The sequence below is a fragment of the Gambusia affinis genome, linkage group LG19 (genome assembly GCF_019740435.1).
Source record: "Gambusia affinis linkage group LG19, SWU_Gaff_1.0, whole genome shotgun sequence".
NCBI lineage: Eukaryota > Metazoa > Chordata > Actinopteri > Cyprinodontiformes > Poeciliidae > Gambusia > Gambusia affinis.
Window position 1 is genome coordinate 5526483 of NC_057886.1, and position 26461 is coordinate 5552943.

Genomic DNA, 26461 nt, shown 5'->3' on the forward strand with positions numbered 1-26461 from the left:
CTTGGACAAGAAAAGAAAAGCAATGTGACTATCAATGGCGTATCCTTAGGCATACACATGATAACAGAAACAGCCATGGATGGGATGAGAGGAATGAACCGCGTGTGCATCCTATGAGACACTGAACCATGCTTTGTGTGTGTATGTGTATATTTATATATATATGTATGTAATTTATGATGACTATGACGTGATGGGATGGCAGAAAAGCAGGTAGTGAACTGTAGTTGGGCCACTTACATGGACACATTGGAAGCATACAGGAAACTGACTTCTTCAAAGCGCAGAGTTTTACCCCAGACAAAGAAAAGTACGTTATAACTTTGAACACAGCAAATCCATTTCTTCTCTCGTTTTCGTCACATGCACAAAATGGGAAGCCGCGACAAAAGAGCTTCGGGGGGAAAAAACTCCACCGACATGCACCGAGTGATCGAGTGCAGCATTCCTTTCTCAGTCACCAGGTTTGTTCGGCCTCTGTGAAAGGGTCTGAGGCCGTCTGGAGGCAACCGCGGTCATGCTGACTAAACAAAGAAACTTATAGTGACACCTCATTACTAAAGCTAATCCGCCAGAACAAAACAAACATGCAAGGAAAGCATCTGCGTCGACACTACGGGCTCCATTAGCGCACAGCTAGCCATGTTAAAACGTGAACCATGCACAGCAAGGCCTCTTCAGCTAACCGCATGCCAGTGGACAGTTAAGACACAGAAATGGCAAAAGGCCACATGTAGATATCACCATACAGTGTCTTGCAAAAGGATTCATACTGATTTAGCTTTGCAAACTTTTTTTTTTCTTCTTGCATCTACAAATTTGAAAACACCTGGTTTAAGTGAACGGGTGACTATTAAAAGGCACTGGATGTCATCTCAGCTCTAAATAGTTTAAATGATACTGAAAACTATTACATGGAAAAATATAGAAAATGAAATATAGAAATCTTTTATAAAAAAAACCCATATTTTTGTAATTATAAAACTTTTTTTTTTTTGAATGTAATAACATTTTCTTTATTCTAAAACCAAATGAGAAAGATCTTTTTTTTTTTAAGGTGTGAACCGATTGATGGGCCGACCAATCAGGCCTGAATCCCCAAGTTTTGGACCGATATTTACACAGGAAATCCATCTTAACCACTAACCTCATTAACCTCCGCAACCGTTTGAAAATCAACTACTGTTCCCTATTAAGCAACTTTTCAGACGAAAAAGTATGAAGAAAAAGAAAACTGGTATCGGCATAAAATCTGAAAACTACAATGGGTGCAGTCTTAATTTTTTGCCGTATTTTACAGCCGTTTTGTTTTTTATCAAGGAATATTATTTTACCACTCAAAACGAAGTTTATGTCGTAACATCAAAGGGTTCTTTGGACTGACTTAAAGTTGCTGAGGTCACGCAATACTTTGCCTTGACCTTTCACATAAAATCTGAATAAAACACAGTGAATAGGTCCGAGTCCTATTGCAAGACACCGTAACTTGAGGCCTGCGTTTCAGAGCTTCTGAACTGCAAGACAAATATCCCACTTGTTCCGTCCAAAACGCGCTTCAATAAAACTCTGAAATCGTGACCGAATCCAAGCGAGAGGCAGCGGGAAAACAGAAAAGGTCCACAGTTTCTCCTCTCTCTCATGCTGCCGATCGCCCGGCAACGCTACAGACCATCACCACGGGGACGCATGCGACGAGACGACTGAAACACAAGCACGCACACACTCTTTTCTTTTATTTTTTGCAGATTTCATGCAGAACCCCACGAGTCAAACAAAGACACTCTGAACATGGGTGAGACTGATGCAGGATGAACTGGCTCCGGTGGCATCCGCTCTGCTTGCTGATTGGCTGAAGGTGGAGAGGGTGGGGGGGGGGGGGCAGGATAAAGGGAGGGAGGGGGAAGGGAATCATGTTGCACCGCAGGATGCAGGTGGGCTGCCTCTCTTTCTCAACTGTACTGCAGCAGAAGTTTAAAAAAAAATTTAAATAAAAAAAGCATCCAGCCTCATCCATCATGCAGGAAGTGTGTGTGTGTGTGTGGGGGGGGGGGAGAGAAATCCCCGTTGTAAGCCCATGCAGAAATCCCAGCTGAAAGTGGTGGATCAAGTAAGACGGGCTGGAAGAAATTCCCTGATTAGAAAACCAAAATCTGCATTCAAACACTCAGCACATGCTTCAGTAAAACAGAAAACGTGTAATTGTATCCAAACAAAACCCCAAATTAAAAAACAACAACACACACATTATATCCATTGGAAAAGAATCCAGCGTTCCGTAACAGTGAGCATGCGAACGCCAGCATGCTGCTGCTGCAATTACCCATTACTACCAGAAAGAAAGAGAGAGAGAGAGAGAGAGAGGGGTGAACCCAATGCCACAGAGGAGAAACAAAAGAGCATCCGACTGCAATCTGCCATGCATCATACTTTCACTTTCACCGGGCTCCTCTCTCATGCCCTCCGGTGGCAGCTACACAAACATCATTCCAGCTGCTGTGTGGAAAATCGAAACATCGGCGTGGCTAACGAGGGGAGCGTCGTCGGGGAAACGAAGCCAAGGAGGCCGACAGGTTGACGTGAAAACAAGGCATGCTTTTGCTCACGTTCTTGCACCCCCTCCCAAAAACAAAACAAAAAAAATTAATCCCAGCACATTTAAAGAAACCCCCCCCCCCAAAAAAAAACAACAAAACCCCCCAAAACATTGCAAAACAAACAAAAAAAAAAACAAAAGAAGGGGAGGTCTCTTTGGATTTTAAACAAACAGGAAACAGATTGCAGAGGACTGGGGGAAGTAGGATACCAGTGGGCTGCATCAGAGCATATCACATAAGGGATGATGGGATGGAGACAGATAGGCAGAACTGATGGAGGAGAGAAGAGAGAAGAGGAGAGAGAGAGAGAGAGAGAGAGAGACAGAGAGAGAAAGAAAGAAAGAGGGGAAATTACCTCAATTTTACGGCCCTCCACCAGCGTGCCATGGAGCTTTTCTCTGGCTTTCTCCGCGTCGGCGCTGTTTTCAAATGTCACAAAGCCGAAACCCTGCGGCACACAGCGAGGTTAGAGAAGAGGAGGAGGAGGAGGGGAGAGGAAGGGCGACGGCAGAACGGACTGAGTCTGTATTTCAGCAATAAAAAAACTCATATTATTGCCGTTTTTTTTTGTTTTTTTTACAGCTGAAGTGTTGCGGTCTTAAGGTTTAAAGTGTCCAAACGTTTTGTAATATGAGCCGAAATTGTCAAAGATGAAATGAAAGCAGGCCGATGATGCAACACACTTTATTCATTTTTCTGAGTGTGAATACTGCTGACGTGTTGGTTTTTTTTTGTGGTTTTTTTAAAAATCAAACGGTGAGAATCTGCTGCTTCTGCAACTTTTACTTGTACACTTTTTCCTTCCACCAAACTTTCCTTCAATGTTAGCAATGCCTTCTTAAATCTGCCAACTCAGCAGTTTTCCTCATGATTGTGTATGGCATGACTTAAGAATATTTTCCTCTCTGAAATGGATCACTGAAAAACATAACATCTGTTGACAATATCGTTAGTTTGGAGATATAGATGTAGATGCTCCAGAAAGCACAATCAAACAGAAAGAAGCAGCTAAATTTCATCTTTGCACGTGTACACAGAGTGACTTTCTAACCGGAGTTCAAAGGTCAGGCAAAGAAACTATTGCTCGATGCATCTTATTATTCTTGGAGCAGGAGAGTTTATCGTCGCCTTTCTGTTTTAAAGAAAGGCAGGCAGATGATGCAACACATTTTGTTAATTTTTTCATTGAGTGTGAACTCTACTGAAGTGTTTTGTTCTTTTTTTTTTTTTTTTTTCTTTTTTCATAAATCACACAGTGAGAACCTCGGGAGAAAATCAAATCTGTCAATCAGAGCTCTGACTGCGTTTTGGCATCGTGTTCACATCAGAAGTGATCTCACTCAAACAAAGACAAACCAGAAAAAGAAACGACTCACCTTCGACCCTCTCTCATTGAAAATAATCTCTACATCCAGAATCTTCCCAAATTGCTGCAAAAACACCAGAAGGCAGAGTTCAGTAAATATATAAACAAATAATTGAGCCTAATTACACAGTAAAGCCTCATTGAAGCCTGTTTGGAAGAAAAAGGCTTTTAGTCAATGTACACTAGGGGTCACTATTACACCAAAGACAATTTTCAGCATTAAACTAGTGTTTATCTGTTGCTTGCTCTGTCCCAATTCCCTCCCCAGGTTTTGCGACTCACACTAACACACTGACACCGTTAGAAGCTTCCCCCCTGAACGCATTAGCAGGACCCCCATGGTCGCCTTCCCCTGTGTCCCACTTTGACTCTTTTGCCCACTCAGAAAGCGTTCGTTTCGCCAGAGCTCTCCGCCACCCGTCTAGACTGATTTATTGATCCCGCCCGGAGCGGTCCGTACCCCAAACATCTGCCTGAGGTCCGGGTCCCGGAAGCGGAAGGGGATGTTGGACACGTGGAGGCGCTTGGGGGTCCCCTTGGCCTCCGCGGAGTCTCCCATTGAGCCGCCCGCTCCTGTGCCTCCTGCGGAACACTGCGCACCCGCCTCGCCCTGAGACGTCTCCTCCGTCTTCCCCTGAGGAGCGAGACAGCATTTATTCATTTATTTTTTTTTAATTGAGATTTAACATGGAAAATTGACGAAAAGCAGAGAATAAAAGTGAAGCAGAAGGAAACTTTACACAAACAACATCCGGAAATTAATTCCAAAATAGCTTAAATTCAGGCAGACTGGATGGACAGTGTCTGCAAACTCCAGATGTTTCTGTCTTAACGGGGTGGTATGATGCGTTTTCTAGCTACATAATGTAATTTTACAGCACACTCAAGTAACTATGTTACCTTCAGTTGTTATAAAAATGCTGTGTTTATCAAAAATGACTTAAAAAGAAATTTTATTTCCTAATTTAACACCTTAAAATTGAACACCTCTGTCTCTTTAAAAAAAAAATTCTGCTCTTTCTGAAACTGCATTCAGGAAGTCATCACAACATGGCAGTTCTATTAACCTTTAAAAGTTTTTTTTACAAGCGTTTCACTGAGAAGTAGTTTGTATAATGAGCTCGGCTGATGCGCAGCTCCACCAGGTGTTTGCTAATTGCTGCTGGCTAGTCTGAAGGAGCTGAGTGGCGGAGTCGTGGAAGCTCGGAAGCTTGGAAAGTTCAGCTCTTGGGGAGGAGCTTCATCCTTGAAGGCGGAGCTAGGTCCACCCAGGTGTTTTGAACAGCTGATTGGTTACCATGGGAGATAAAAGGATTTCTCAAACATGCATAAGAGAATCAAAGCAACACTCCAGGTGTGTTTTTGATGAGGGAATAACATCATGACATGATGTAAAGCTAAAAAAAGGTCAATTTTATGCAACACTGGCCCTTTAAACACCTTTTTTTTCCTTTTTGCTGGATTGAGGCTGAGGTATTTGTCAGCCTCTAACAGGCATTTTATATTCTAAATAGTCTTTTAATTTTACTAACTTGTTTCTTCTGACTTGAATCTGATCACAGAAGCTAAATGAGTTAAATATTAGTGTGATGGCGAGGAGGCTTTCCAACATTGGGCTTTTAGCTCATCATCAAAAAGACGCTCTGCAGTTATCAGAAAGGTCTGGGTCCCAAAATGACGACCAAGTATAAATCGATTCCAGCATGCCATTTTTATTAAGATGCAAATTAAAACCTATCCCTCCACCCAACCCAAATCAAATGCCCATTTTTATTCTTCCATTACAAATTAAAAGACCCATCTCATTTTCTGTCATTAAATTTTATAGATGAATGAGGAAGGGTTTTTAATATAAATCTGCCAGTACCATTAATACAATGATAGCTTTCCATGTTGGGCGAAACACGAATATTTTGTTCTCGCCTGAACAAAGAACCTTCTGCCACATGTTCCTCACATCCTCCACATGCCTGGTGGTGAAAATAAGCAGGACTTTCTTTCAGTGATGGCCTTTCTTTATGGCACTTGTGCCTAAAAGGAAAGATGATTAGCCGTGGTGTCGACAGTGAATCCCAGCAGCTCCTCCAGAGTTACCATTAACTCTGATACCTGCTGTCCTCACTCAGCTGACAGTGCCGTAATCTTTTCTTTGGGCTTCATGAGGACATTTCTGACAGTGCTGCACTGATTGTCTTCTGGCCAAACACCAATATTTAGAGAGTGATTTTTGTTTTGTCTTTTATTTGTAAAAAACAAAAAGTCTCTAATTATAGGAAAAAAGTCAATCAGTTGATAACGACAGGATGACTATTGTTTGGGTTTGTCATGGTAGAGCAACAGGAAGATGGTGGTTGATTTTCAGACCTTTGTGGCGGGAGGTAATATTGGTGGAAACGTAGGTTTCTCATGTAAATATTGTAAAATCACAGATTTCCCAAAATCCAGAAATTTGGAGCTGATGGGATCAATCAGTACATCCCTTAAAAAGAAATATCTGCTTATTTTTCTTTTAGTTTGTAGAACATAGGGGAAAAACTAGAAAAACTTTTTTTTTTTCTTACATTCTTTAAAAATAAATTTGTATTTTTTAAAATAAGAAATAAAGGAAAATGTCACAACCATGCCTTTCTGTTTAACACTTGTGTTTTTCAACTTTAAGTTGTGGCTAATAGATCGGCCGATTTATCGGTGCACCTCTGGTCTCTGTAACGTTCTCTAACAAAACCTCTGATGAATTCAAATTTATGTTCAAAACTACTTTATTGATCCCAAAGGGAAACTGCACGCAGGTCGATTTTATTACCTATCGTAGGTGACTGCTGGAAGCAACTGATTGCACTGGATTTAATTTAGGGGCAACAGAGTAAAAGAGGTTAGATATGAATGCTCACCATTCACTACATAAAAAATTTAAATTAATAAAAAACCAAAAACTCAGCAGAGTTCTGCGTCTCGCTGGAGATCTTGTTCGACATGTCAAGAAACTGAAAATCTTCACACCGTGGAAACAATTCTGACACTGAAACGCAGCACAAACCGGAGCGGCTTTAGATCTTTATGTGTGTGTGTGTGTGTGTGTGTGTGTGTGTGTGTGTACAGGTTGAAAAGCAGTGTGCTGTGCTCCATAAACAAATTAAAAAAAACAAAACGATATCAAATGAACACTGGCGTCATGCAAACTGCATCTCTCCAATTTAAAGTGGTAGACAGCTTGACTAATAATAATAATAATAATAATAATAATAATAATAATAATAATAATAATAATAATAATAATGACTTGAGGAAAATGGTTCAGATTCCTCCTGCCAAGCAGCACATCTGAGTTATTTGCTGATGTCGGCATGTTGATATGATGCTGAAACGCTGCTGATGTAACCTGAACCTGTTTCACCATATTACTGTCATCTGCTGTTCGCTTCCTAAAAGCTCATTTATATCATTAAAGCCAAACTCGGCTCCAGCTGATGGGAAGGGTTATTAGATCTTAGCTTCTTTGGTAATAAAAGATAAAACCCTCACTGCATGCCGCTGTAAGTAATTCCACTGTAATGCCATAAAATGACATTTCCATTCATTTAACCTACACAGATATGGGATAAAGGGACGAGCCCTGAACAAACAACCACTTATCCGCTGGTGAAACACAGTGGTGGCGGCATCATGCTGTGGGGGACGCTGGAAGAAAGGAGGTTCATGTTTCAGCAGAGTAACAAGCCTAAACATCCAGCCAGAGCGCCAACAGATCGAAGTGTATTCATGCACTAGAATGGCCCAGTCAAAGTACAGATTTAACTCCCGCAGTTTAAAAATCAAATATCCTTCCAGTCAAATACTTTGGGTGATAATGTGACAAAACGCACTAAGGTATATTAAAGTACATCCAAAATAATAATAATTTTAAAAAAATCAAACATTGTGAAAAAGTCTTTATCAAACAATTAAATTATTATTCTGACGATTAATCAATTAATCAGAAGAAGTTTCACTTAGTCACTGTAGTCTTTTCTAGACAATATTAGAAATGCATTAAAAGATGAATAATCTATTCCTTTTTTAAGTAAGAAAATAAACAATTTGTTGCCTAAAATGCAAAAACATAGCTATCCTTTAGTGCATTTGAACTCAGTGAAGCTAAAACAGGGAAACTTGAGGAGTTTTGTGTGAAACATATTTAGAGACAAAAGTGCATTTATCGTAAATGCAAAACGTGTATGTACATATATTTGTACAGTTTCGGGTTAATTCATGCTCTGATTATGTTTTTGCAGCATACTCCAGTTAGTAATTAATCGATCACTATATTAGTTGACGATTATTTTAATAACCGATGAATCATGATTCATCCGATTAATCGTCTCCGCCCTAATCTATATAATATACGAGTTTCAGTGTCTCAAATGAGTGGCTAAAGGTGTTCAACTCTTTCAAGGTGATATTAGTTTTGGGGGTTGTACTTGTAAGGGGATTATGAAAACATTTGCTGTCCAATCTCACATATTATCAACGGAGGAGTTCTTACGTTGTTGTTGCTGTTGGCTGTAGTCGTGGCTCCGTTAGCACCCGCTCCGACCTCCACTGCACTTTGGCCCGCGGCGGCAAACATGGCCCCCGGATCAAACTCCGTCCCCGGTAGGCCGTTTTGAGGAGGGGGTGGTGGGGGGAAGGTCGTAAAGGGCGGGGCTACTAAACCCTCCTGCCCTCCGGTTGAGTCCTGGGAGCCCTGTAGGATCAGGGAAGAGGGTGAGGGGGTAAGAGGGGAGATTGAGAGAAATTAACAATTATTCTCCGTTTACAGAGTGTAGGCAAAACGAGGAGGGGTAAAACTCTTGGCATCAAATTTCACACTCGCTCTCCGTCCCTTCCCTTGATTCCATGTGAATAATCCCCTCCCCCACCCTGTGTCTACACCTCCATATCTCTGACAGGCATGTGTTTTCAGTCAGCCAACCATGAAATATTTACAGCAAACCCATCTATTATTAAGAGTCACAAAATTTGATACAGTCTGAAATACAAAGATGTCTTCAGGGTGGATGGAGGTGAGGAGGGGGATAAAAAGTAAATTATATATACATAATAAAATACAGCAACGCGTTAACTGTGACATGTTCAAAGCCGCTGATATGCTCTTGTTTCTGCGTTTTCCCGCTTGACTTTTAAAGTAGAAAATAACACCGCGGGCTAAATATACGTGTATCCTGTCAGCAGAACTGCCTCTGAATCTGCAGCTGGATGAGCTGCAGATTACAGCCAAACCAATTTACCAGCGTGTGGTGACTCTGCACCGCTGCTAGACGAAATCATTTTTCACACCCAAGGGCATCTCGGACTGAGCTGCATGAGAAAGAGCTTTACAGTAAAGAAATAGAAAGAAATGTTAATAGAGAACAAAAAGAAGAGGGAAAAAAGCATTTTAACCAGAAAAAAAAACCCTTTTTTTTTTTTTTCTTAATAGTTAAGAGTCAACTGTGTGTTACACAATCATACCAATAAAGAGCAACTTTAGGAGCCAACAGCCTTCACAGTAGTCAGACATGAATTGTGATTATGAATTATGGATGGAGTTTAAGACTTGCATCATGACCGAAATGTGCAAAAATAAAATTGCAAATAAATGAAATGTACGAGTTGGAGAGCCAACAGAAAACGATAACATTGTCCGGCCAACTGGCGATCGATTTGCACTTACCCTCTGTAGATGTAAAATATCTAGCTAGCAAGCTAGCTAGCCTAGCTTGCTAGCCAGCAAGAACATGTTAGCAGCTGGTTACAGGTAGCAACAATTGCTGTGAGTCAGAGAATGCAGAAAAGATGTCTGAGCGCGACTCAAACTTTTGTGTAACATTAAAGTCCCGTGAGAAAAATTACATAGATTATATGAGATTAAATAATCACAACTAAAATGTCAGACCTGTGATTAACACATTTCTTTTTCTTCAGTTTATTTAGCCCTCCTTATTTGAACCCCACAAGTTTTTTACTCTGTTTGCAGTCTGGCGGAATCACAATTACCCGGCGTGCGTTTTTGCGAGGTTTAGATTTTTTTTTTTAAAGGTCCTTCGGGTAACCAGAGGGGGAAGACATGAGGAAGGTCAACAGTCCATGTCAAACCTGTGACAGCCAAGTCAAGGACCAAGTCCTCCATACATGGGTTATGCTTTACCCCTGTGCCACTACAGCAACCCCTAAGATTTGTTTTTTTTTGTGTGTGTGTGTGTAGTTTCGGGTACTGACAGTCTGACGAACAACCCCTCGTTTCCCCACGCTCCTCCTATGCGTTGCGCTAAGATTGCGAGACGGTCAAGCAGGATAAAAGTCCTTTAGATCAACGATCTCTTTTACAAGAGTGTCCTGACATTGCATTTAAGGGCAACTTATTTTCTGTCATGAATTCAAGACATTCAGGGCTATAGTTTTAGATACATGAATTTAAGACTTTTTATGGATGTTCAGAGACTGTGCATATGCCTACTGTGTTTATATCACACAGTGCATTATAAATAGAATTTTGCTAACTAATCATAATAGTATTTATAAGGAATCAAATTCTGGTCCATTCCCGATGATCCCATGGTAATGTCATGTGAACCAGCGAGTGGCCCTCTGCCACGAGTTGTATCTGGGCTGGCTGACGCCCGGAGACACTCCGTCTCCAGACAGCCTTTTTAATTAGCGGGAGTAACTAAGATGCCGCAACGCGACTGGGCTCTCCCTCTAATCCTATAGCCTGACAGCTCGCCGCTCTGCTGCAGTGATGGGCGCTCTGGCAGTAAGCAGGCAGCCGAGGCTAAAAGGCCCATCTGCAGAACAGGCGGCTTCTGGGGCCTGAGCGCGACAGATAGGGGATGTCGCACAATCCGGACGAGCGAGAGATAGGGAGCGCTGGGGGAAAACCTCCTTCTTAGTGTACGTGCTTATTGTCACCAACTGATGGAAACGAAAACAATAAATCTGTTCAAAGAGATAAATACAAAAGTAATTCGCTGAGCGCGACTCAGACTAGTCAGAAGACCAGGCTTCTGTAATTCCCTGGATGAGTGCACTTGTTAAGGCATGCGAGCTCGTGAGCGTGCGGTGGCCTGTACGAAGCGACCCAAAAGGGAGCGTCTTACAGGCACAGCCTAGCTCGGGGCTTCATTTCATACGGCACACAAAGTGCCGGGCAGAAGGAAGGAAGACAGGATGAATGAAATATTGAGTGGTGGGAAAAAAAAAAACAGAAAAAAGAGGAGGCTGAGTGCAGGGAGAGAGGTCTTTATTGACTGCGATGCTGCAATCTAGACGCTGGTTATCTACTTGTATCCTGAGGCTGACTTAGTAGCGTGGGGTTCATTTTCTACACCGCCTTAAAGAAGTATTTACACCCCTTGAACTTTTTTACCCACCTTTTCTTCCCTTAAACATATATTGTTGCGATTTTATCCCACGATTGAAAAGTAAAATAGTAAAAATTAAGTCAAACGGGATGGAGAATGCCTCATTTTTTAAACTCTTGCAAAATCTGATTCAGAACCACACTTTGACTGGGTCATTGTGACATGACTATATTTTGATACAAATCATTTTTGTTGGAGCTCCGGCTGTCCATTTGGAGGGTCTCAAGTCTTCGTTCCACTCTCACATAATGGCCAAATCTGAGGATTGCATAACTAATAGTTCTAATGTTTACGTAAGATTTTACCCTTGAGTAAAAATGCTACAGTTTTGCTGAGTTGACTAAACTACGTGTCATTACTTAAAGCAAATAACACGTAGCGATTATTATATTTGCGCTGCTAATATTGCAGTTACGGTCAGTGGTGGGCGCTCTTCTGCTAATGCCGAGCTAAATTTCCGTATTGTGATTTTGATAACTTGTTAAAACAATTGGCGCACTTCGATTTCCCTATATGAATTTGTTCCTGAATAAATTTTTACGGATAAGTTTTGGTTATCGACCGCTAAGAATTCTTCAAGTAGATGGGCGTTTATATTCATGCTCTTATTTTGAAGTGGGAGAATTCGGTCCCATTTTCTCTCTTTTTTCACCAACAATTTTATACCAAAAAAAAAAAACCAAAAAAAAAAAACAGTAGAGAACAACATGTAAACATAAACACAATATGTAGGGTCATTTGAGAACATGTGAGTTATTTAAAAATTAAATTGGTTATAGTCTTTCAAGGGCAGATATAATTTGATTTGAAGTTAGCGCTCTAGCATTAGCTCAGTTGGTGTAGCACTTTAGTGTAATTAAAGTTTATAATTAGTGCTTTAACTAAGTTAACAGTGCCCACCACTGGCTACAATAATGTTGCAAACGACGTTAATTCCTACTATTTTGTTTAAGACAAGCGTAGAAAATCTGTTAAAAGAAAGTGATACTTCTTTCAAGAGTTTTGGAAGATTTATTTTAAAGCAAATACAATGCTAGAGGACTAAACCAAGACATGAGAGTTGTGGAGCTGGAGATGAGATTGCTTCTTGGTGTTTTGCTCTTTATGGAGGAACAGATTAAGTCTCAATGAGCTGATATTAGCCGCCTAAAAAGCTGAGCTAGGAAACAGTTCCATCTTTATTGCAGTAACGAGCTGTGCTCCTTTAGTTTCCATGCCGTGACTTTCCAAACAGCCGACTGTGTTGCTTTGGGCCAACAGAAATCAGACTGATTGTAGTGCGCCGGGCAGGAACACTCCGTTCCCTACGAATCCTTCTCTAGAATCGTCTTTAAAAGACTTTAGACGTAGAAATTGTTCGACTGAATATTTTAGAGTGCTTGAAACAGTGGCATGCCGTCGTACCTGTAGCTACGACGGCATGCCACTCTCCCACCGATTCTCCCACCGGAGGTGCGGATCTCAGCAGCTCCTCCAGAGTTAGCTGGAGATTCAATTACATACCTTTTTACCAAATAGGCGACAGGGAGGGACATTTGTCATGTATCGTGATAAATTCCGTATTGTGATGAGAACTTTGATTTATCGCCGTCTCAATAAATTCCAATGAGCGACTTTTTTTTTTTCTTTTTAAGTGGTCGGTTTCGTCAGGATTTGTTGGGGGGGGTTTTAAAACGCTTTTCTACGATGTTTGTTCAGTGAGAGTATGTGCAGGCTAGTGATACTAATCACAATTTTTCATGTGACTGGTGTAGTAAAGATGCAAATGGGAATGTTGAGCTGCGTTTGTGTTTGTGTGACTATGATGCCGCCACAGCTACTACCCAAAAGAAAGTAGTAATAAAAATAATTCTTATCACTTTTATTATTATTGCTATAATAATTGCACAAAAGATGGCAAAAAAATTTAAATTACAAGTTCATATTTACCTATTTATTTAAGAACCAAAGTAAAGACAGCTAAATACAAATGCATTAAAAAAAAGCATATTCTTGTTTTCACTTCATAATTATAGTTATACAAAACTTTGTGTTGGTTTAATTATATAAATTCCAGAGAAAATATAACACCAGAAATCTCTGTAGGCACTGTATTGCTGATCCAAACATTTCTGTTAATGCTGAAATATCTTAATGTCTCTACACCCAAAATACAAAATATGGAAACTTTATTGTTCACAAATAGGTGTCTAAATAGCCTGATGGTGTAATAATAATATCAATAATAATAATGAGACATCACTCTTGTGAAATCAGCACAAGAGTTGCTGACGAAGGAGCTGCTCGCTTCCACATGGCACGATCATATGGTCTAACAGAGAGAGGGAGAAAATGGAAAAAGGGAAAAGAAAAGTATAATGGGAATAATAAAAGTGAGGCCTGAGAGTGGGGCCATGTAGGAAATGATGAGGAATTCCTTTTTGGAGTTATAGCTGGCCTGAAAACATCAACAACAACATTAAAAAAAAAAATCTTTCCGCTGTGAATTCTGACACCGAGATGTGATTTAAACAGACGGCAACCAAACCAAGCTGAGCCGACGTGACAGAGAAGATCACGTTATCAGGCGAGAGGTTATTTTCTGGCAACACGACACGGCCGTAACAAAAAGTTAAAATAAATAAATAAAATGGAGGGGGAAAGCACAGTCGTTAAAGCGCTCCGCTCATGCACACACACAAACGCGCAGCAGCTCAGCTACCTGTGACACCATATGGGTTTCCGCACACACAGAGCGAGGCGATGTGGGGGGAGGAGGAGCCTTCTCCAGCCTCCAACGCCAGCCTCCTAAAGCGCAGACAGAACTGACAGCCACGTAGTGAAGCTGCTGAAGCTCATCAATCACAGTAATACATGATAATTAGACTAGTGGAACCGACTGCCGTCTGCAGAGAGAAAGGCGCTCCACTTATAGGTTCGGGTCCTGCGAACCGTCTCGTTTCTTTCTCTGCGGTTCCAGTAAGTGGTGTTTACCTTCATCTCCCATCTTCCTAACAAAACCTCCCAAGGTTCCCCCCCGACCCAACCACCTCGACTCCCTTTGCTCGATGAAACCCAGGCGGTAATTTCTCCTGTAAACCACCAGCAGACACCATTACAGCTTACAGCTCTGTCTGCACTGCCATGTCCATCAAAGGACAGGCCACAGCCTATTTCCTTATATGGTCGTGTACGTGTGGGCCTTTCGCCACACCAGTTGTTCCATTCAAAACGAACCAAATTTATTAATCGGATGCGTCTGTGAGTATTTGGAAAAACCTTTGATACCCTCTGAAATTTGTCGTAATTGAACCACAAGCCTTAGTGGGACAGACCAACATAATGTAGTGAATATTTGTCAAAAGGAAGGAAAACACATGACTTTTTAAAAACTGCTTTACACATAAAATAAATAAATACAAATAAGACAAGTGTGGTGCGCTTTTACATTCACCTCTGATCACATCTGAGCAGAGAAAGAAAGAAAGAAAGAAAGAGAGAAAGAGAGAGAAAGAAAGAACAAAAGAAAAAATGAAAGAAAGAGAGAGAAAGAAAGAAAGAAGGAGGGAGAGAGAAAGAAGGAACAAAAGAAAGGAAGAAAGAAAGAGAGAAAGAGAGAGAAAGAAAGAACAAAAGAAAAAATGAAAGAAAGAGAGAGAAAGAAAGAAAGAAAGAAAGAAAGAAAGAAAGAAAGAAGGAGGGAGAGAGAAAGAAGGAACAAAAGAAAGGAAGAAAGAAAGAGAGAAAGAAAAAAGAGAAAGAAAGAACAAAAGAAAGGAAGAAAGAAAGAGAGAAAGAAAAAAGAGAAAGAAAGAACAAAAGAAAGGAAGAAAGAAAAAGAGAGAAAGAAAGAAGGAACAAAAGAAAGAGAGAAGAAAGAAAGAAAGAAAAAAGAGAGGAAGAAAACACCCAAAGAATAAAAAGACAAAACCAAAAAGAAAGAAAAGAATTAAACAAATGAAACAAACTAAAGAATGAACAAATAATTGAAAGAACAAATGAAAAAACAAAAACAAAAGAATGAACAAACAAATAAAAGAACAAATCAAAGACCAAACAAAGAAAGAAAGAGCGAGGGAAAGAAAGAAATAAAGAGAGAATGAAAGAAAGGAAGATAAAAAGAAAAAGAGAGAAAATGGTCAAAGTTCTCATCTGTGTGCAGAGAGTAAACGTATGGCACTTGAAATATAATCCTCCATTAAATCTCTAATCCAAGCGACTAGAGATTTAATTTAGCACACATTGATGCTGCAACGACTAAATGACACGAATCCAACTGGAAATCTGAGTCAAAACTCGAGGTCGTGTTTACGTCTCATCTGATGGAGCCTGAGATCATTTCCTGTGGAGGATAAGAAAACACTTTGTTCTCTGGACGTGCAAAGCTGGTGGACAATAAAACACCGAAAAAGAGCTGCAGATTTTAAAATCTTATCTTTTTCACTTCCTAACTTCTTTATTTTTAGGTTAGTCTGCCATAAATCCAAATAAAGCCCATTAAGCTTTGTGGTAGTTTCCCCAACAAGTCTCGAACGAATCCGAGAGGCGTGAACACTTCTGTGAGGCACTGTAAACGTATTTTATGTAGCTTTACAGCAGCATAGCACAGATGGTATAATAAAAAATAAAACTTTCACTACAATACACTGGACAATGAAAAGTCAAAAATGCAGAGTCAGGGTTTTGAGACACTTTACAGTACACTTAGTCGCACACTGCGACCCCCGCATTTGTTCTCATTAGAACTGCTCATTTCAAGACTTGTGTTCTCCCTCTGGGGGCCCCCAGGAGTCCCGCAAATTCACATAGTCTCACACACAGGCTTCACACAGCCTCTGGGACTTTTTTTATTTAATTTTATCTTTATTTAAGATTTCGTCTGAGCTTGAGAACCCGACTGAAAGAAGCATAAAGCTTACGCGTGAATCGGAGACGTTCTGCCGTGACGTGTGAAACGGGAACCCCACGACTCAAGCAACCCGGCCGCCGTCGCTCGGCGCCAGCGGCCTTTGTGGGCCTGCTGAGATCTGTCACACGCGGCTCATCGGTTATTGACTGTTCTGATCATCGTCAGCGTCATTATCATAATCGGAGGGACGGGGCTTTTCTTTATGCCACTCTGAGCAATGAAGCCTAAAAATACAAACCTGGGCCGATATTTACATTATCCTGTTTCTGTCTTAACCTGTTATAGCTGAGACGTTTTGTTAAATAGAAGGTATTGAACAATAATCCAAGATATTTTAAAAGTATAAAAAGGAAAGTTTAATATAAATTATTGGTAGATAAATTAAGAGGGGTCAGGCTTTATATATGAAGCTGCAAGATTGTTTGGATGGACAGAAACCAGGTTGTCCAAATAAATGAATAGGGTTAATATTAATTGATGTATCAGTTAGAGATGCAGTAATAAATCGAAACCTCAATTTCCTTAATTTTGGCCAATACTTGTGTCTGAAACCGATCTTATACACCAATCTTACTTGCCTCTCCAAAGGCCTGAAAATGCGCAGTTATCAATATCAACTTAGCGACTTTTTAGCTGGATTTAGTGGAGAAAAAAAAACAACAACAAAAACAGTATTGGTCAAAATCGGAATAGTTTCCACATATATGATTTATTGGGGCTGCACAGTGGTGCAGTTGGTAGAGCTGTTGCCTTGCAGCAAGAAAGTCCTGGGTTCGATTTCCGGCCCGGGGTCTTTCTGCATGGAGTTTGCATGTTCTCCCTGTGCATGGTGGGTTCTCTCCGGGTTCTCCGGCTTCCTCCCACAGTCCAAAAACATGACTGTCAGGTTAATTGGTCTCTCTAAATTCTCCCTAGGTGTGAGTGTGTGTGTGAGTGTGTTGTGTGTCCTTTATGTCTCTGTGTTGCCCTGCGACAGACTGGCGACCTGTCCAGGGTGAACCCGCCTCTCGCCCAGAACGTAGCTGGAGAGGAACCAGCAACCCTCCTGACCCCATTAGGGACAAAGGGTGAATAGAAAATGGATGGATGATTTATTGATTTGTTTTTTCCTCTTTTCTCAATCCTTTCTTTCTACCAAAAGCTAGATGACAAAAGTCTTCAGTCTCGTGCTTCGGTCTAAACTAGGCCCTTTTATTTGAAGGACAATTTTGTTTACATACACTTAACAATGCATTTTATTTGTTGATTCTGTTGTGTTTATTTATTTTGGATATTTAAAATGTCTTCCAGTTCCAGTGTTAAATGCCAATCAGAATTTAAGTAAGTTTATTGATCTTTGGGAGTGTATTATTGCGTCATTATGCTATTACTGTTATGTTACACGAAAATAGTCTCAAAACAACAATATTGTTTGTCGCAATAACATCTGGGAGAATTCATTATTTCAGAACATCCGTTACTGTGACAGCCCTATAAACAACACAGAAGTATTTAAAAATTATGAATTTAAATAGGGGACAGGAGGGAGACAACATGGAGCTACTGATCAGGATATGTCCTAAATCAATACATCAATTCATGTACGTCACTACCCATGAATGTATTGTAATTTGCATTTGTGGAAGAAAATGTTCTGTAGCAGATAGGGTACCAAATCTGGCTCCTGCCCAGGGGCCTTTATCCTCATCCTGGTCGCTCCTCTACGGTGTTAACATGTTTGGACTCACCTCTGTGTTCCACATCAACGCGCGGTGCGAGGCGACACGTGGAGGGACTTTCACACCTCACCTCCGACTGCACACAGCCCGGGAGCCTGAGACGGCGGGCGCTCAGAGCGCCGCTAGCGTCGGACGGCAGGGAAGCGGTTGACCCAGAGGTGGAGAGGCTTCACACACTACATTAGGCCAGCGGTGCAGACAGCTCTGCTTTAACTGGGACTTCCAGGGTTAGACGCCACGACTCCCATTAATCTCCTCCTGTGACTCTGTCCGATGTGGTAGGTAGATGATTTGGCTCGGCATTAAGTGCTCCTGATTAAATCTCTGGCTAAACTGATTTGTCACTTTGACAAATGTGCTGGCTCAGAAATCTAAATCGCCATGAGAGGGGTTATTTTAATGTAGTTTCTCATTTTCAGAAAGAAAGAAAACGAGCTCAGAATGGAGGTTTTTGGTCTACTTGTGATTTCTTTATTTCTTTTTAAAGCTAGGCACATCCACGTTTTGATGGCCACTGCCAATATACGGACATCCAGGCTCGGCCTTCAGAGCGGTGCTGTCGAATTCGTGTGCTGCCTGCAGTTTGCGTTTGCTGGCATCAGCCTGATTTGTGCCGACAGCGGGGCAGGTAGCCATTACAGCCCAGCAGGGACGGACGGGAGCACAAAGTTACACCCACCGGCCTGATGAGACCAGAGAATGGCCGTGCGTCTTTCACGTGAACTGACTGACTTCACGTGACACAAGAGATCCATTTGTGTATGGCAGATATTTTCACAGCGGTCGGGCTTGAAATGTCTGAATGCAGTTTCACTTCAGTGTGTATTAGGAAAGAGCAACACAAAGTCGAAAGGAAGTAAGACGTATGATTTTTAAACTGTTCTACAAATAAATAAATAAATTTGGTGTGCATTTAAATTAACGTCTGATTAATATTAATTAATCAAAAGTTAATGTAACTTATTTTCCTTCGTACAACTGAGAAGAAAGATGGAGAGAAAAGACAGAAATAGAGAAAGAAAGGAAGAGATGGATGGATGGATGGATGCATAAGTAGATGAACTGATGATAAACGGAAGTATGAATAGATACATAAATGGCCGAATGGACAATCCTTGGACAATCAAATGAATTGGGACCGAAGCCTGAAAAGAAATATCCCTTCACATCTTTCCGTACTAATGCAGACAGAGCAAATACTTTTTCCAGACAAAGCAGGATACCAGAGTGAAGTCTGAAGGCTTCAACCTTTCTCATAAAAAGCAGTGAATCATGAAATGTTCCCTTTATTTGCTCTTTGATTTCTTTTTTTTCCTCAACCCCCAACCCAACTGGTAAAACTGTGACTTCAATCGTCCTCAGATAAACCCACGGTTACTTCTACTCTCTAAATAACTCTGGTCGTCTCCAAGCCTTCTGGAGACGGGCTGCCAAAAATAGAGGGAGGAAATTTTGCAGAGCACCGGCGTGGCAGGTGGAGTGTCACCTTCACAGCGCATTCCCACGCCGAACTACCTCCTCTACCCCTCATTACGAGCGCCATCCTCCATTTGCCGTCATTCTTGTCGGAGATGAATAATGTGTTTAGCTTAGAGCTGCACATGCTCGCAGGGATATTAAAAAATAAAAAATAAAACTGGAGAAACAAACAAGGGCAGAAGAAAATAGAGAAGAAAACCTCTTCTGCAAGAGAGGCATTTAAATTGTGAGGCTATACCAGTATGTGTGCTGATGAATATATAAAAACGCATAAGTGGTGTGTAAGGATGAAGAGGTGTTTGTTCAATACTTACGCAACACTCTATGTTCAGTATACCTTTACAACTGAACGGCGACCTCCAGCCGTTCAACTGCAGGATCGCCGTCAAGCTGACGAAGCGCTCGAATCTAAACAAAAGCTCCAATAAAAACACGCACCGGGTGTCTTGGCCAGCACTGATGTGATGTCAAAACTCCAATCCTTTTCCCATCAGTTAATGCAACACAGCTGGGGTACACAAGCGACACCGCCACCCTTCAGTGTGGAAGCTGTTACTGTAGGAACACTCGCTGTCAACGGGACTCAAGAATATTGGCAGTCTTTAGAAACCCTTAAGATTTAAGGTGAGATCCGAAGTCCGCGAGGTATGACGATGTTTCCGGGTCACAAAAGCATTATTTGTGGTAAAATTAAAGCTCATTACCTTTGGGTACGCAGATTAAGGTTTCACAAATCACAACCCGAGTTGTAAAGAAACTGTAATCAGTATTTAACCATAGGTTTGAGTCATAGTTTTATGCTACATGTGTAACTCTAAAAAAAAATTCAATCACGCTCCCTTGCTGTGGGTTTACCAATGAGTGAAAGATTTAGTACATTTTAAACTGTTTTAAACATTGAACATGGGTGCAGTGTTCTGGTCAATCACCCATCTTTCAAAAGCCTGACCTGCCGATTACGATCCCGGCCGATAAAGATTTCTTTTGTCTTAAATGTCGCTAAATATAGTGACAAAGTCACAAAGTTGGCAACAGTTGGGGGATTTTTGTTAAACACACATGTGCAGACCTGACCTGGTCCGTAGATCCCTGGATAAGATCGGTCACTCATTCAAATATCTGTCGACTGCGACCTCCTAAAAATGAAGGAAATCAGATGAACTCATAATATCGAATAATCCAGAAAAAGATTGATTGGTGTACATATTTTTAGATTCTGTACTAAAGATGATCAAATCCAGCCTAGGCATACGGTAAATCGTGAAATAATCCTGTAGCTAATGTCGTTGAAAGCTCCACAGCAGATACCGACTTCAGCTCTATTAGCATATAAAGTTTGGAGCGATGCTAACTAGCCACATGAGAAACTTGAGCTCCGTCTTCTTTAAAACATCACAATAAGAGTCTCAATCACACAGTTAAGGCAACAATTACTCATATTATCGGATGATTTAGAACAAACCTTTTTCATAATTGCTGGCCTGCCTTTTGCCTGTTTCAACTTGTGTTTAGAAAGGTTTATTTTTGTTAAAGAGGTTCTATAGTGAGGAAGACACAAGCTGACAGCTCCAAGTCAACACTTTGGGAGACAAATTTAAGATGGAAGAAAAATATCCTGGTACTTTAGCATGGATAGATCTTGTCACAGCCTTAGCAAAACTCTTGTTTTACAAGCTTGCACACAGTGTGACGTCGTTTCTTTCTGTAGATTGAATTATTAATTAACGACCAATAAAAGCAGGAAAGGGACAAAGAACAGGAATCAGCTAAATTCTGTTGATTGGCTGAAAATCAGGCTTAAATCAAAGATAGGTGTAAATGTTGGAGTGAAGTTCTTCAATAGTGGCATTTTTGTGCACAGAAACCAGCGTGCCTCGGTACCTGCGTCTCTCAATCCAGTGCACAGATTAAGTTTAAGCTGGTCGGACAGCTTGGATGACGACGGTAAAAAATGAAAAATGCTGGATGAAACCTTCGCGCGAAACACAACGTGACACTGTGTGCAGTCAGCACGGAGAAAGCCCGCAGTATCAAATGTAAACGTGCATGTCAACACATGCGGTTTTCAGCTGTCGCTGCCTCGCGTCCGTGCGCATTCCCCCTCTTCTACCATCTCCATGCGATCCCAACAGCCGCCCGCCCTCGGGCCCAGAGGAAACCACGAGCGGAGAGCGGGACGTGCTACAACAGGGCCAGAATGCAGCTCTCATCCTCGGGCTGTCTCTCAGCTAAAGTAGCACAGACACACCCGCCATATGCTGAGAACACCCCCAGTACGCAACATCAACTGCATTACAATCTAGTATTTTGAGTGGGTTTTAGTGCAACACAGTGTTTTTACTCTGCCAGCTCAATGCAGATATTTCAGCTTTTGCCCTTGTTTCGCCTCCACTGCAGTGACCCAACACAAAAAAGATTTATATTACAATAAAAGCGTAAAAAGACGAAACAAAAACAAGAACTTGGAACGCGTAATGAACAGGACTTGGCCAATTTTCAGCTTGATCAGAGGCGAAACTCAAAAAATCTAATATTTTTCCAGTCACTGAATGCACCATACCAGCTGCTCACGTCACTCTTCAAGGTGGGACGCCATTTCTCAGGCAAGACGACTACTTTTAAAATACGCTCTGGGGCAGTCAAAGCAGACAGCAAGAAACTTTATGTTTCAACAAGCCACGACATGTTGGAGGTTCATTCTGGTTTTCAAGAGAATGAGAACGATTTTGAGCAGCTAGTGGGAAGTCTGAATTAACTACAAAGCTGGTCAGCTTTATCCTTTTGATACGACACGGAAGATGCATTTACATTCACAGCAGATGGCTTCTTAAGTTTAGCTAGCGCTACTATCTCTGCGAACCGTGGTAAAAGCTAATATAAGCTGCTACAAACAAATTTTGGCCGCTTTAGCAATGCCAGGTGCAGTGACGGCAGTGGATCCCCGCTTATTCACAGTTTGGTATTCTCCAAATTTAATAGTTTCTCCAAATTATTTGCAGAAACTGCACTAGTCACAGATGTTTCGTATAGCATCTCTAACATTTAAAGAAATTTAAGCTTAGGAAGTTGAAATACCTAGGCCCAATGCTACATGATATGCTACTGGTTGGCGTTGGCAAAGCAGCCAATTCTGGAGTGCCGTTCATTTTCCTTGGAGCTGATTAGCTGTATCCCCAAGACTAGAGATAAGGCAGACTATACGTATTGGCTTCAATGTTAGTGCTGAGATGGTTTCCACTCTGTGTATTTAAAGTATTTTTTGGTGTTTTAAGAATTAAAATAAAAATGTTTACGTGTCTTTAGATGGGGCTTTTAAGTATTTCCAGAGTTAAGCTATTTGTGGACAGTAGAAGTGCGACTGATCCTTGGGATCCACTGTGACCACTAATTTATTATGCTGAAGGTAAATTAGTCACCGTTTCATTGTGACTGATGCAACATGCCATTTGTGTCCAACATAAATGACCACTCAGCAAGAACGCTATAAAAACATTTTGTTCTATTCAGATTTATTCCAAAGTGCTAATTCTTAAAGAGAAATCTGAATCAGTTAAAACCTTCATAGGCAGGTCAATGCTTTACAAAAAAAAAAAAGTGTCACAAATTGCCTGCAAAATTCTGAACACTGCATCCTGAACTATAGCAAAACAAGCAGAGCAATCAGCAATAATCGGTTGCAGGGTGTTATACAAGGAGAGAACAGCAGAGCTGCAGGGACAAGCCCTGCTGTTGGTCTGAAACTCTGCCAACTATCTGACAGAGGCCTCACCTGGGCCAAGACACAGCAAAGCAGAGCGGGGCAGTACCATAAACAGTACAGCCAATTACCTCAACACGAAGCCAACCCAAACTCAGAGGAAATAACCGTTAGCGTCTCTCCCCCTCAGCCTTGCATCGACGGACACGTGCGCGAGGTAGTTTACGAAAACACGCTCTGCCAAAGGAGTGAACTTACCGGGAGCAGAGCTGGGTAGTACAGCCCCATCATCGTCTGATCTACAGGAAGAACCGCTGACCAGCTCTCCACTATCCCGGCGCTTCCTCCCTCTCCTTCCCTTTGCGTCTCTTCTCCTCCTCCTCGTATTCCTCCACCTCTCCTGCGCCTGTGCCCCAGGACCATGAGCTGAGGATGGCTTCAGTCCACGTCTGTCTCGCACGTTTAAATTCTCCCTAGCTCACTCTCCACCTCCCCTGCTCCCTCTTCGTCTTAAACCGGCGTCCCTTCTTCCCACTTCTCCGGCGCGCAAGCTCCGTCTGCCTGTCACTCTCAACCTCTCTTCTCCTCGTCTCGGCGGCCCGGCCGCTCTGATCCCCCTTGGGCCTTTCTGTCTCTCTCCTCCTGCCAGGCTGAGTCTCTTCTCTCCTCCTCTCTCTCTCTTCTCTTCGCTCCGAGGCTGTCATTCACATGCTCGCGTTACACGTCTTGCTGCTCCCCCCCTTTGCCTCCCTCTTGTTCCCGCCCCTCTTTTTAAAAACTTTCCCTCCCTTTCCGTCTCAGTGCCTCCTATCCATCAAAGCGTCCATCACCTCCATGCAGTCACCTAAACCCCCCCAAACACTCCCGTCTCCGGATGGAGTCAGTACGCTGTTGTTGGTGCCTCTTCAAGCCTCTGCGGGGAGAAGAAACGGGAAAGGAAGAAGATGTTGTCTTCCATCCACGCAGTGGCTGCCTGAGAGAACAGAATGCGACCCCCACTGCATTGCAGCTTTTTTTTTTTTTTTTTTTTTTTTGATGATTTATTTATTGCATGGCAGGCTGTCAGCTGCAAAAAAGCAATGGTAGGTAGGCCAGAAGAAAAGCTAAGCTGCGTGGGTAGGCTCCTAGATCACCATCTCTCCCTCTCTTTCTCTCTCCTGCAGCTGTCCAACTGAGCTCCAATTCCAGAACCTGGAGCTTCCAAGCTGAACGTGAATCTGTATTTCGCTGCATTGCGCCTTTTTTCACCCCCTTCTGGCTCGGGTCCGCCACTTTCCAACACTGCATTGTTAGGAGGCGCTTAATTTGCAGAGACGGGAGTGCAGTTCCTTGCGCTGCACTTTCATATGGGAGGGACTGAACTCTGCGGAGAAAGAAAAAAAAAAAGCCCTGATGCCAAGCATTCAGGCATCTGCTGAGTCTGGCTAGAAACTGAGTCCGGAGGGATGAAAGGGAAGGGAAAGATACGTGGTGCTAGAGATGTAGAGGACGTCATTTTTATTTACTTATTTTTTAAAAAAAGGTTAGCTGGATGCGACCGAGAGATAACAGGATAGGGAGATAAGTGGATAAAGGGCTGGGTGGAGAAAAAGAGCGAGGGATGACAGGATTAGGGCTGTAAGTGAGGAGGATGAGAGGATGAATGGGGGGATGATCCTGGGATTAAGTCGACAGGCTGGACGCAGCAATAAACACAGACGTACAGTGTACACACAGATGTGCTTTGACTGGATTCAGGCTGGTGCACCTTGGCTGGCAAAACAAAGGCTACGACCATCAGTCAATTAGAGCGAAGAACGCAAAACGTTCCCCATTACAGCTTTTGACTTTGTCCCAATATTTCAGGTCCTCAAACCAATTAGGCTACGAGACGAAAAGTTAGTAGACACAAAGTGAAATTTTCTGATTAAGATTTAATAAAAGATAAAGAGAAACAAGCTATTTGGACCAACTTGGTTCTGTGTGCAGAAGGAAGTGTCCGGTCATCGGTGTGTGACCTCAGGCTGAAGCAGACTTGGGTTATGCAGTCGGATCAAAAAGCACACCCGAGTCAACCTCGACAAAAAAAACAAAGATTTCTATGTGTCCTAGTCAAAGTCCGAGCTTAAATAAGAGCGAGACACTGTGACGTGACCTTAAACAGACTTTGTGTGCTTGAAAATCCTCCAATATGGTTGACATAAAATAATTAAGCGAAGAAAAGAGGGCCAAGACTTTTCCACAGTGTATGTTATCTCAAACATTTGATAGCAGTTGCTTCTGCAAGAGCAACACAACCAGCTATCAGGTTCAGGGACTCTTTGTTTTATTATGATTATTTTTGGCATTGGATCAGGTGAGCCTGGAAAGCTTCGGTCCATTGAAAGCAGCCTTTTATTAATGTATGCAGATCATCTTTGACATTAAAATTGGTTTGATGGGTGAGGCAAAAGTGTTCTTTTACACAGTGCTTTGAACATGTGCTTTGTCATAAGCAAAAATTAGGGATTTCATATAGCTGCACATTGGTATAACAGAATGTTTTTTTTAGGTAGTGGTATTGGTCCGATAAGTAAAAGTTGGTCGATGTTAATAACTAATGTTTATTTCCATTTTGTTGCCATTGATGTTGGGGGTTGGTCATGTGATAGTGATGCATCATGGGATAGCAGGGTGTTTAACTGAAGCTGAGAAGTGCGATTGTTTTCTCAGGGTAGGCAAATGTGCGTAAATCAGCACATATTGGTTATTAACAGCAATATTAACATCGGGTATCGGTATCGGCCAAGATTTTCGCATCACATAAAACAAATCTCTAAGGGGGAAAATATTTGTGCACATAAACCCTACGATGTTGACCATTCTGAGGTAAAAATCAACATGCTTTTTGAAGCACCGCAACAGTAATGACTTCAAATCGTAAAACATTGCAATGGGCCGCCTAAATGAATGCACAACACACAGAGAGGCAAGCAGCAGGGACCCACGCGAGCTTGTCACCGTTTAACACTTTGATATTGACACAGGCAGACCTGCAGGCAGTTCAAACAAGCATACATATAAATGTACTGCCACCGCGGCACGAGAGGCCCAACGTTCGCAAGCTAGGCTCGGCTAACTCCATTTGCATGATAACCGGCAGCCAGCGTGCTCGAGGGTAGAATATATTAACAGGAGTTACTTTCTAAATCCTTAATAGTGCAATTTTAGAGGTGTGTGTTGGTTCTCAATGTAAAAGATGACTAACGGGGTTCTGAATGTGCTTCGGATTGGCTGGGGTCGTCAGGCTGGGTGCTTGTTTCGCAAGCAGATGAAGCTCCAGGTGCTTCGTTGGTGCGTTTGTGGCACTTTGCAATAAACC

The 26461-nt window shown here is 41.9% G+C and overlaps 1 protein-coding gene across 7 annotated transcripts in view; it reads right to left on the minus strand.

Annotated features, from left to right (window-relative positions):
• Positions 1-26461, minus strand: part of LOC122822132 (RNA binding protein fox-1 homolog 2-like) — a 68130-nt gene that overhangs the window by 22575 nt on the left and 19094 nt on the right. For 5 of the 7 annotated variants that reach the window (XM_044100564.1, XM_044100563.1, XM_044100562.1 and 2 more), the window contains 4 exons: positions 8483-8683; positions 4421-4594; positions 3971-4024; positions 2950-3042 (listed from right to left, as the gene is read on the minus strand). In XM_044100564.1, the coding sequence (XP_043956499.1) occupies positions 2950-3042; positions 3971-4024; positions 4421-4594; positions 8483-8683 (522 nt within the window). Of the gene's footprint in view, positions 1-2949; positions 3043-3970; positions 4025-4420; positions 4595-8482; positions 8684-23379; positions 23824-26461 lie in introns of those variants that run through there. The other 2 variants (XM_044100566.1, XM_044100565.1) reach the window with 1 other exon arrangement.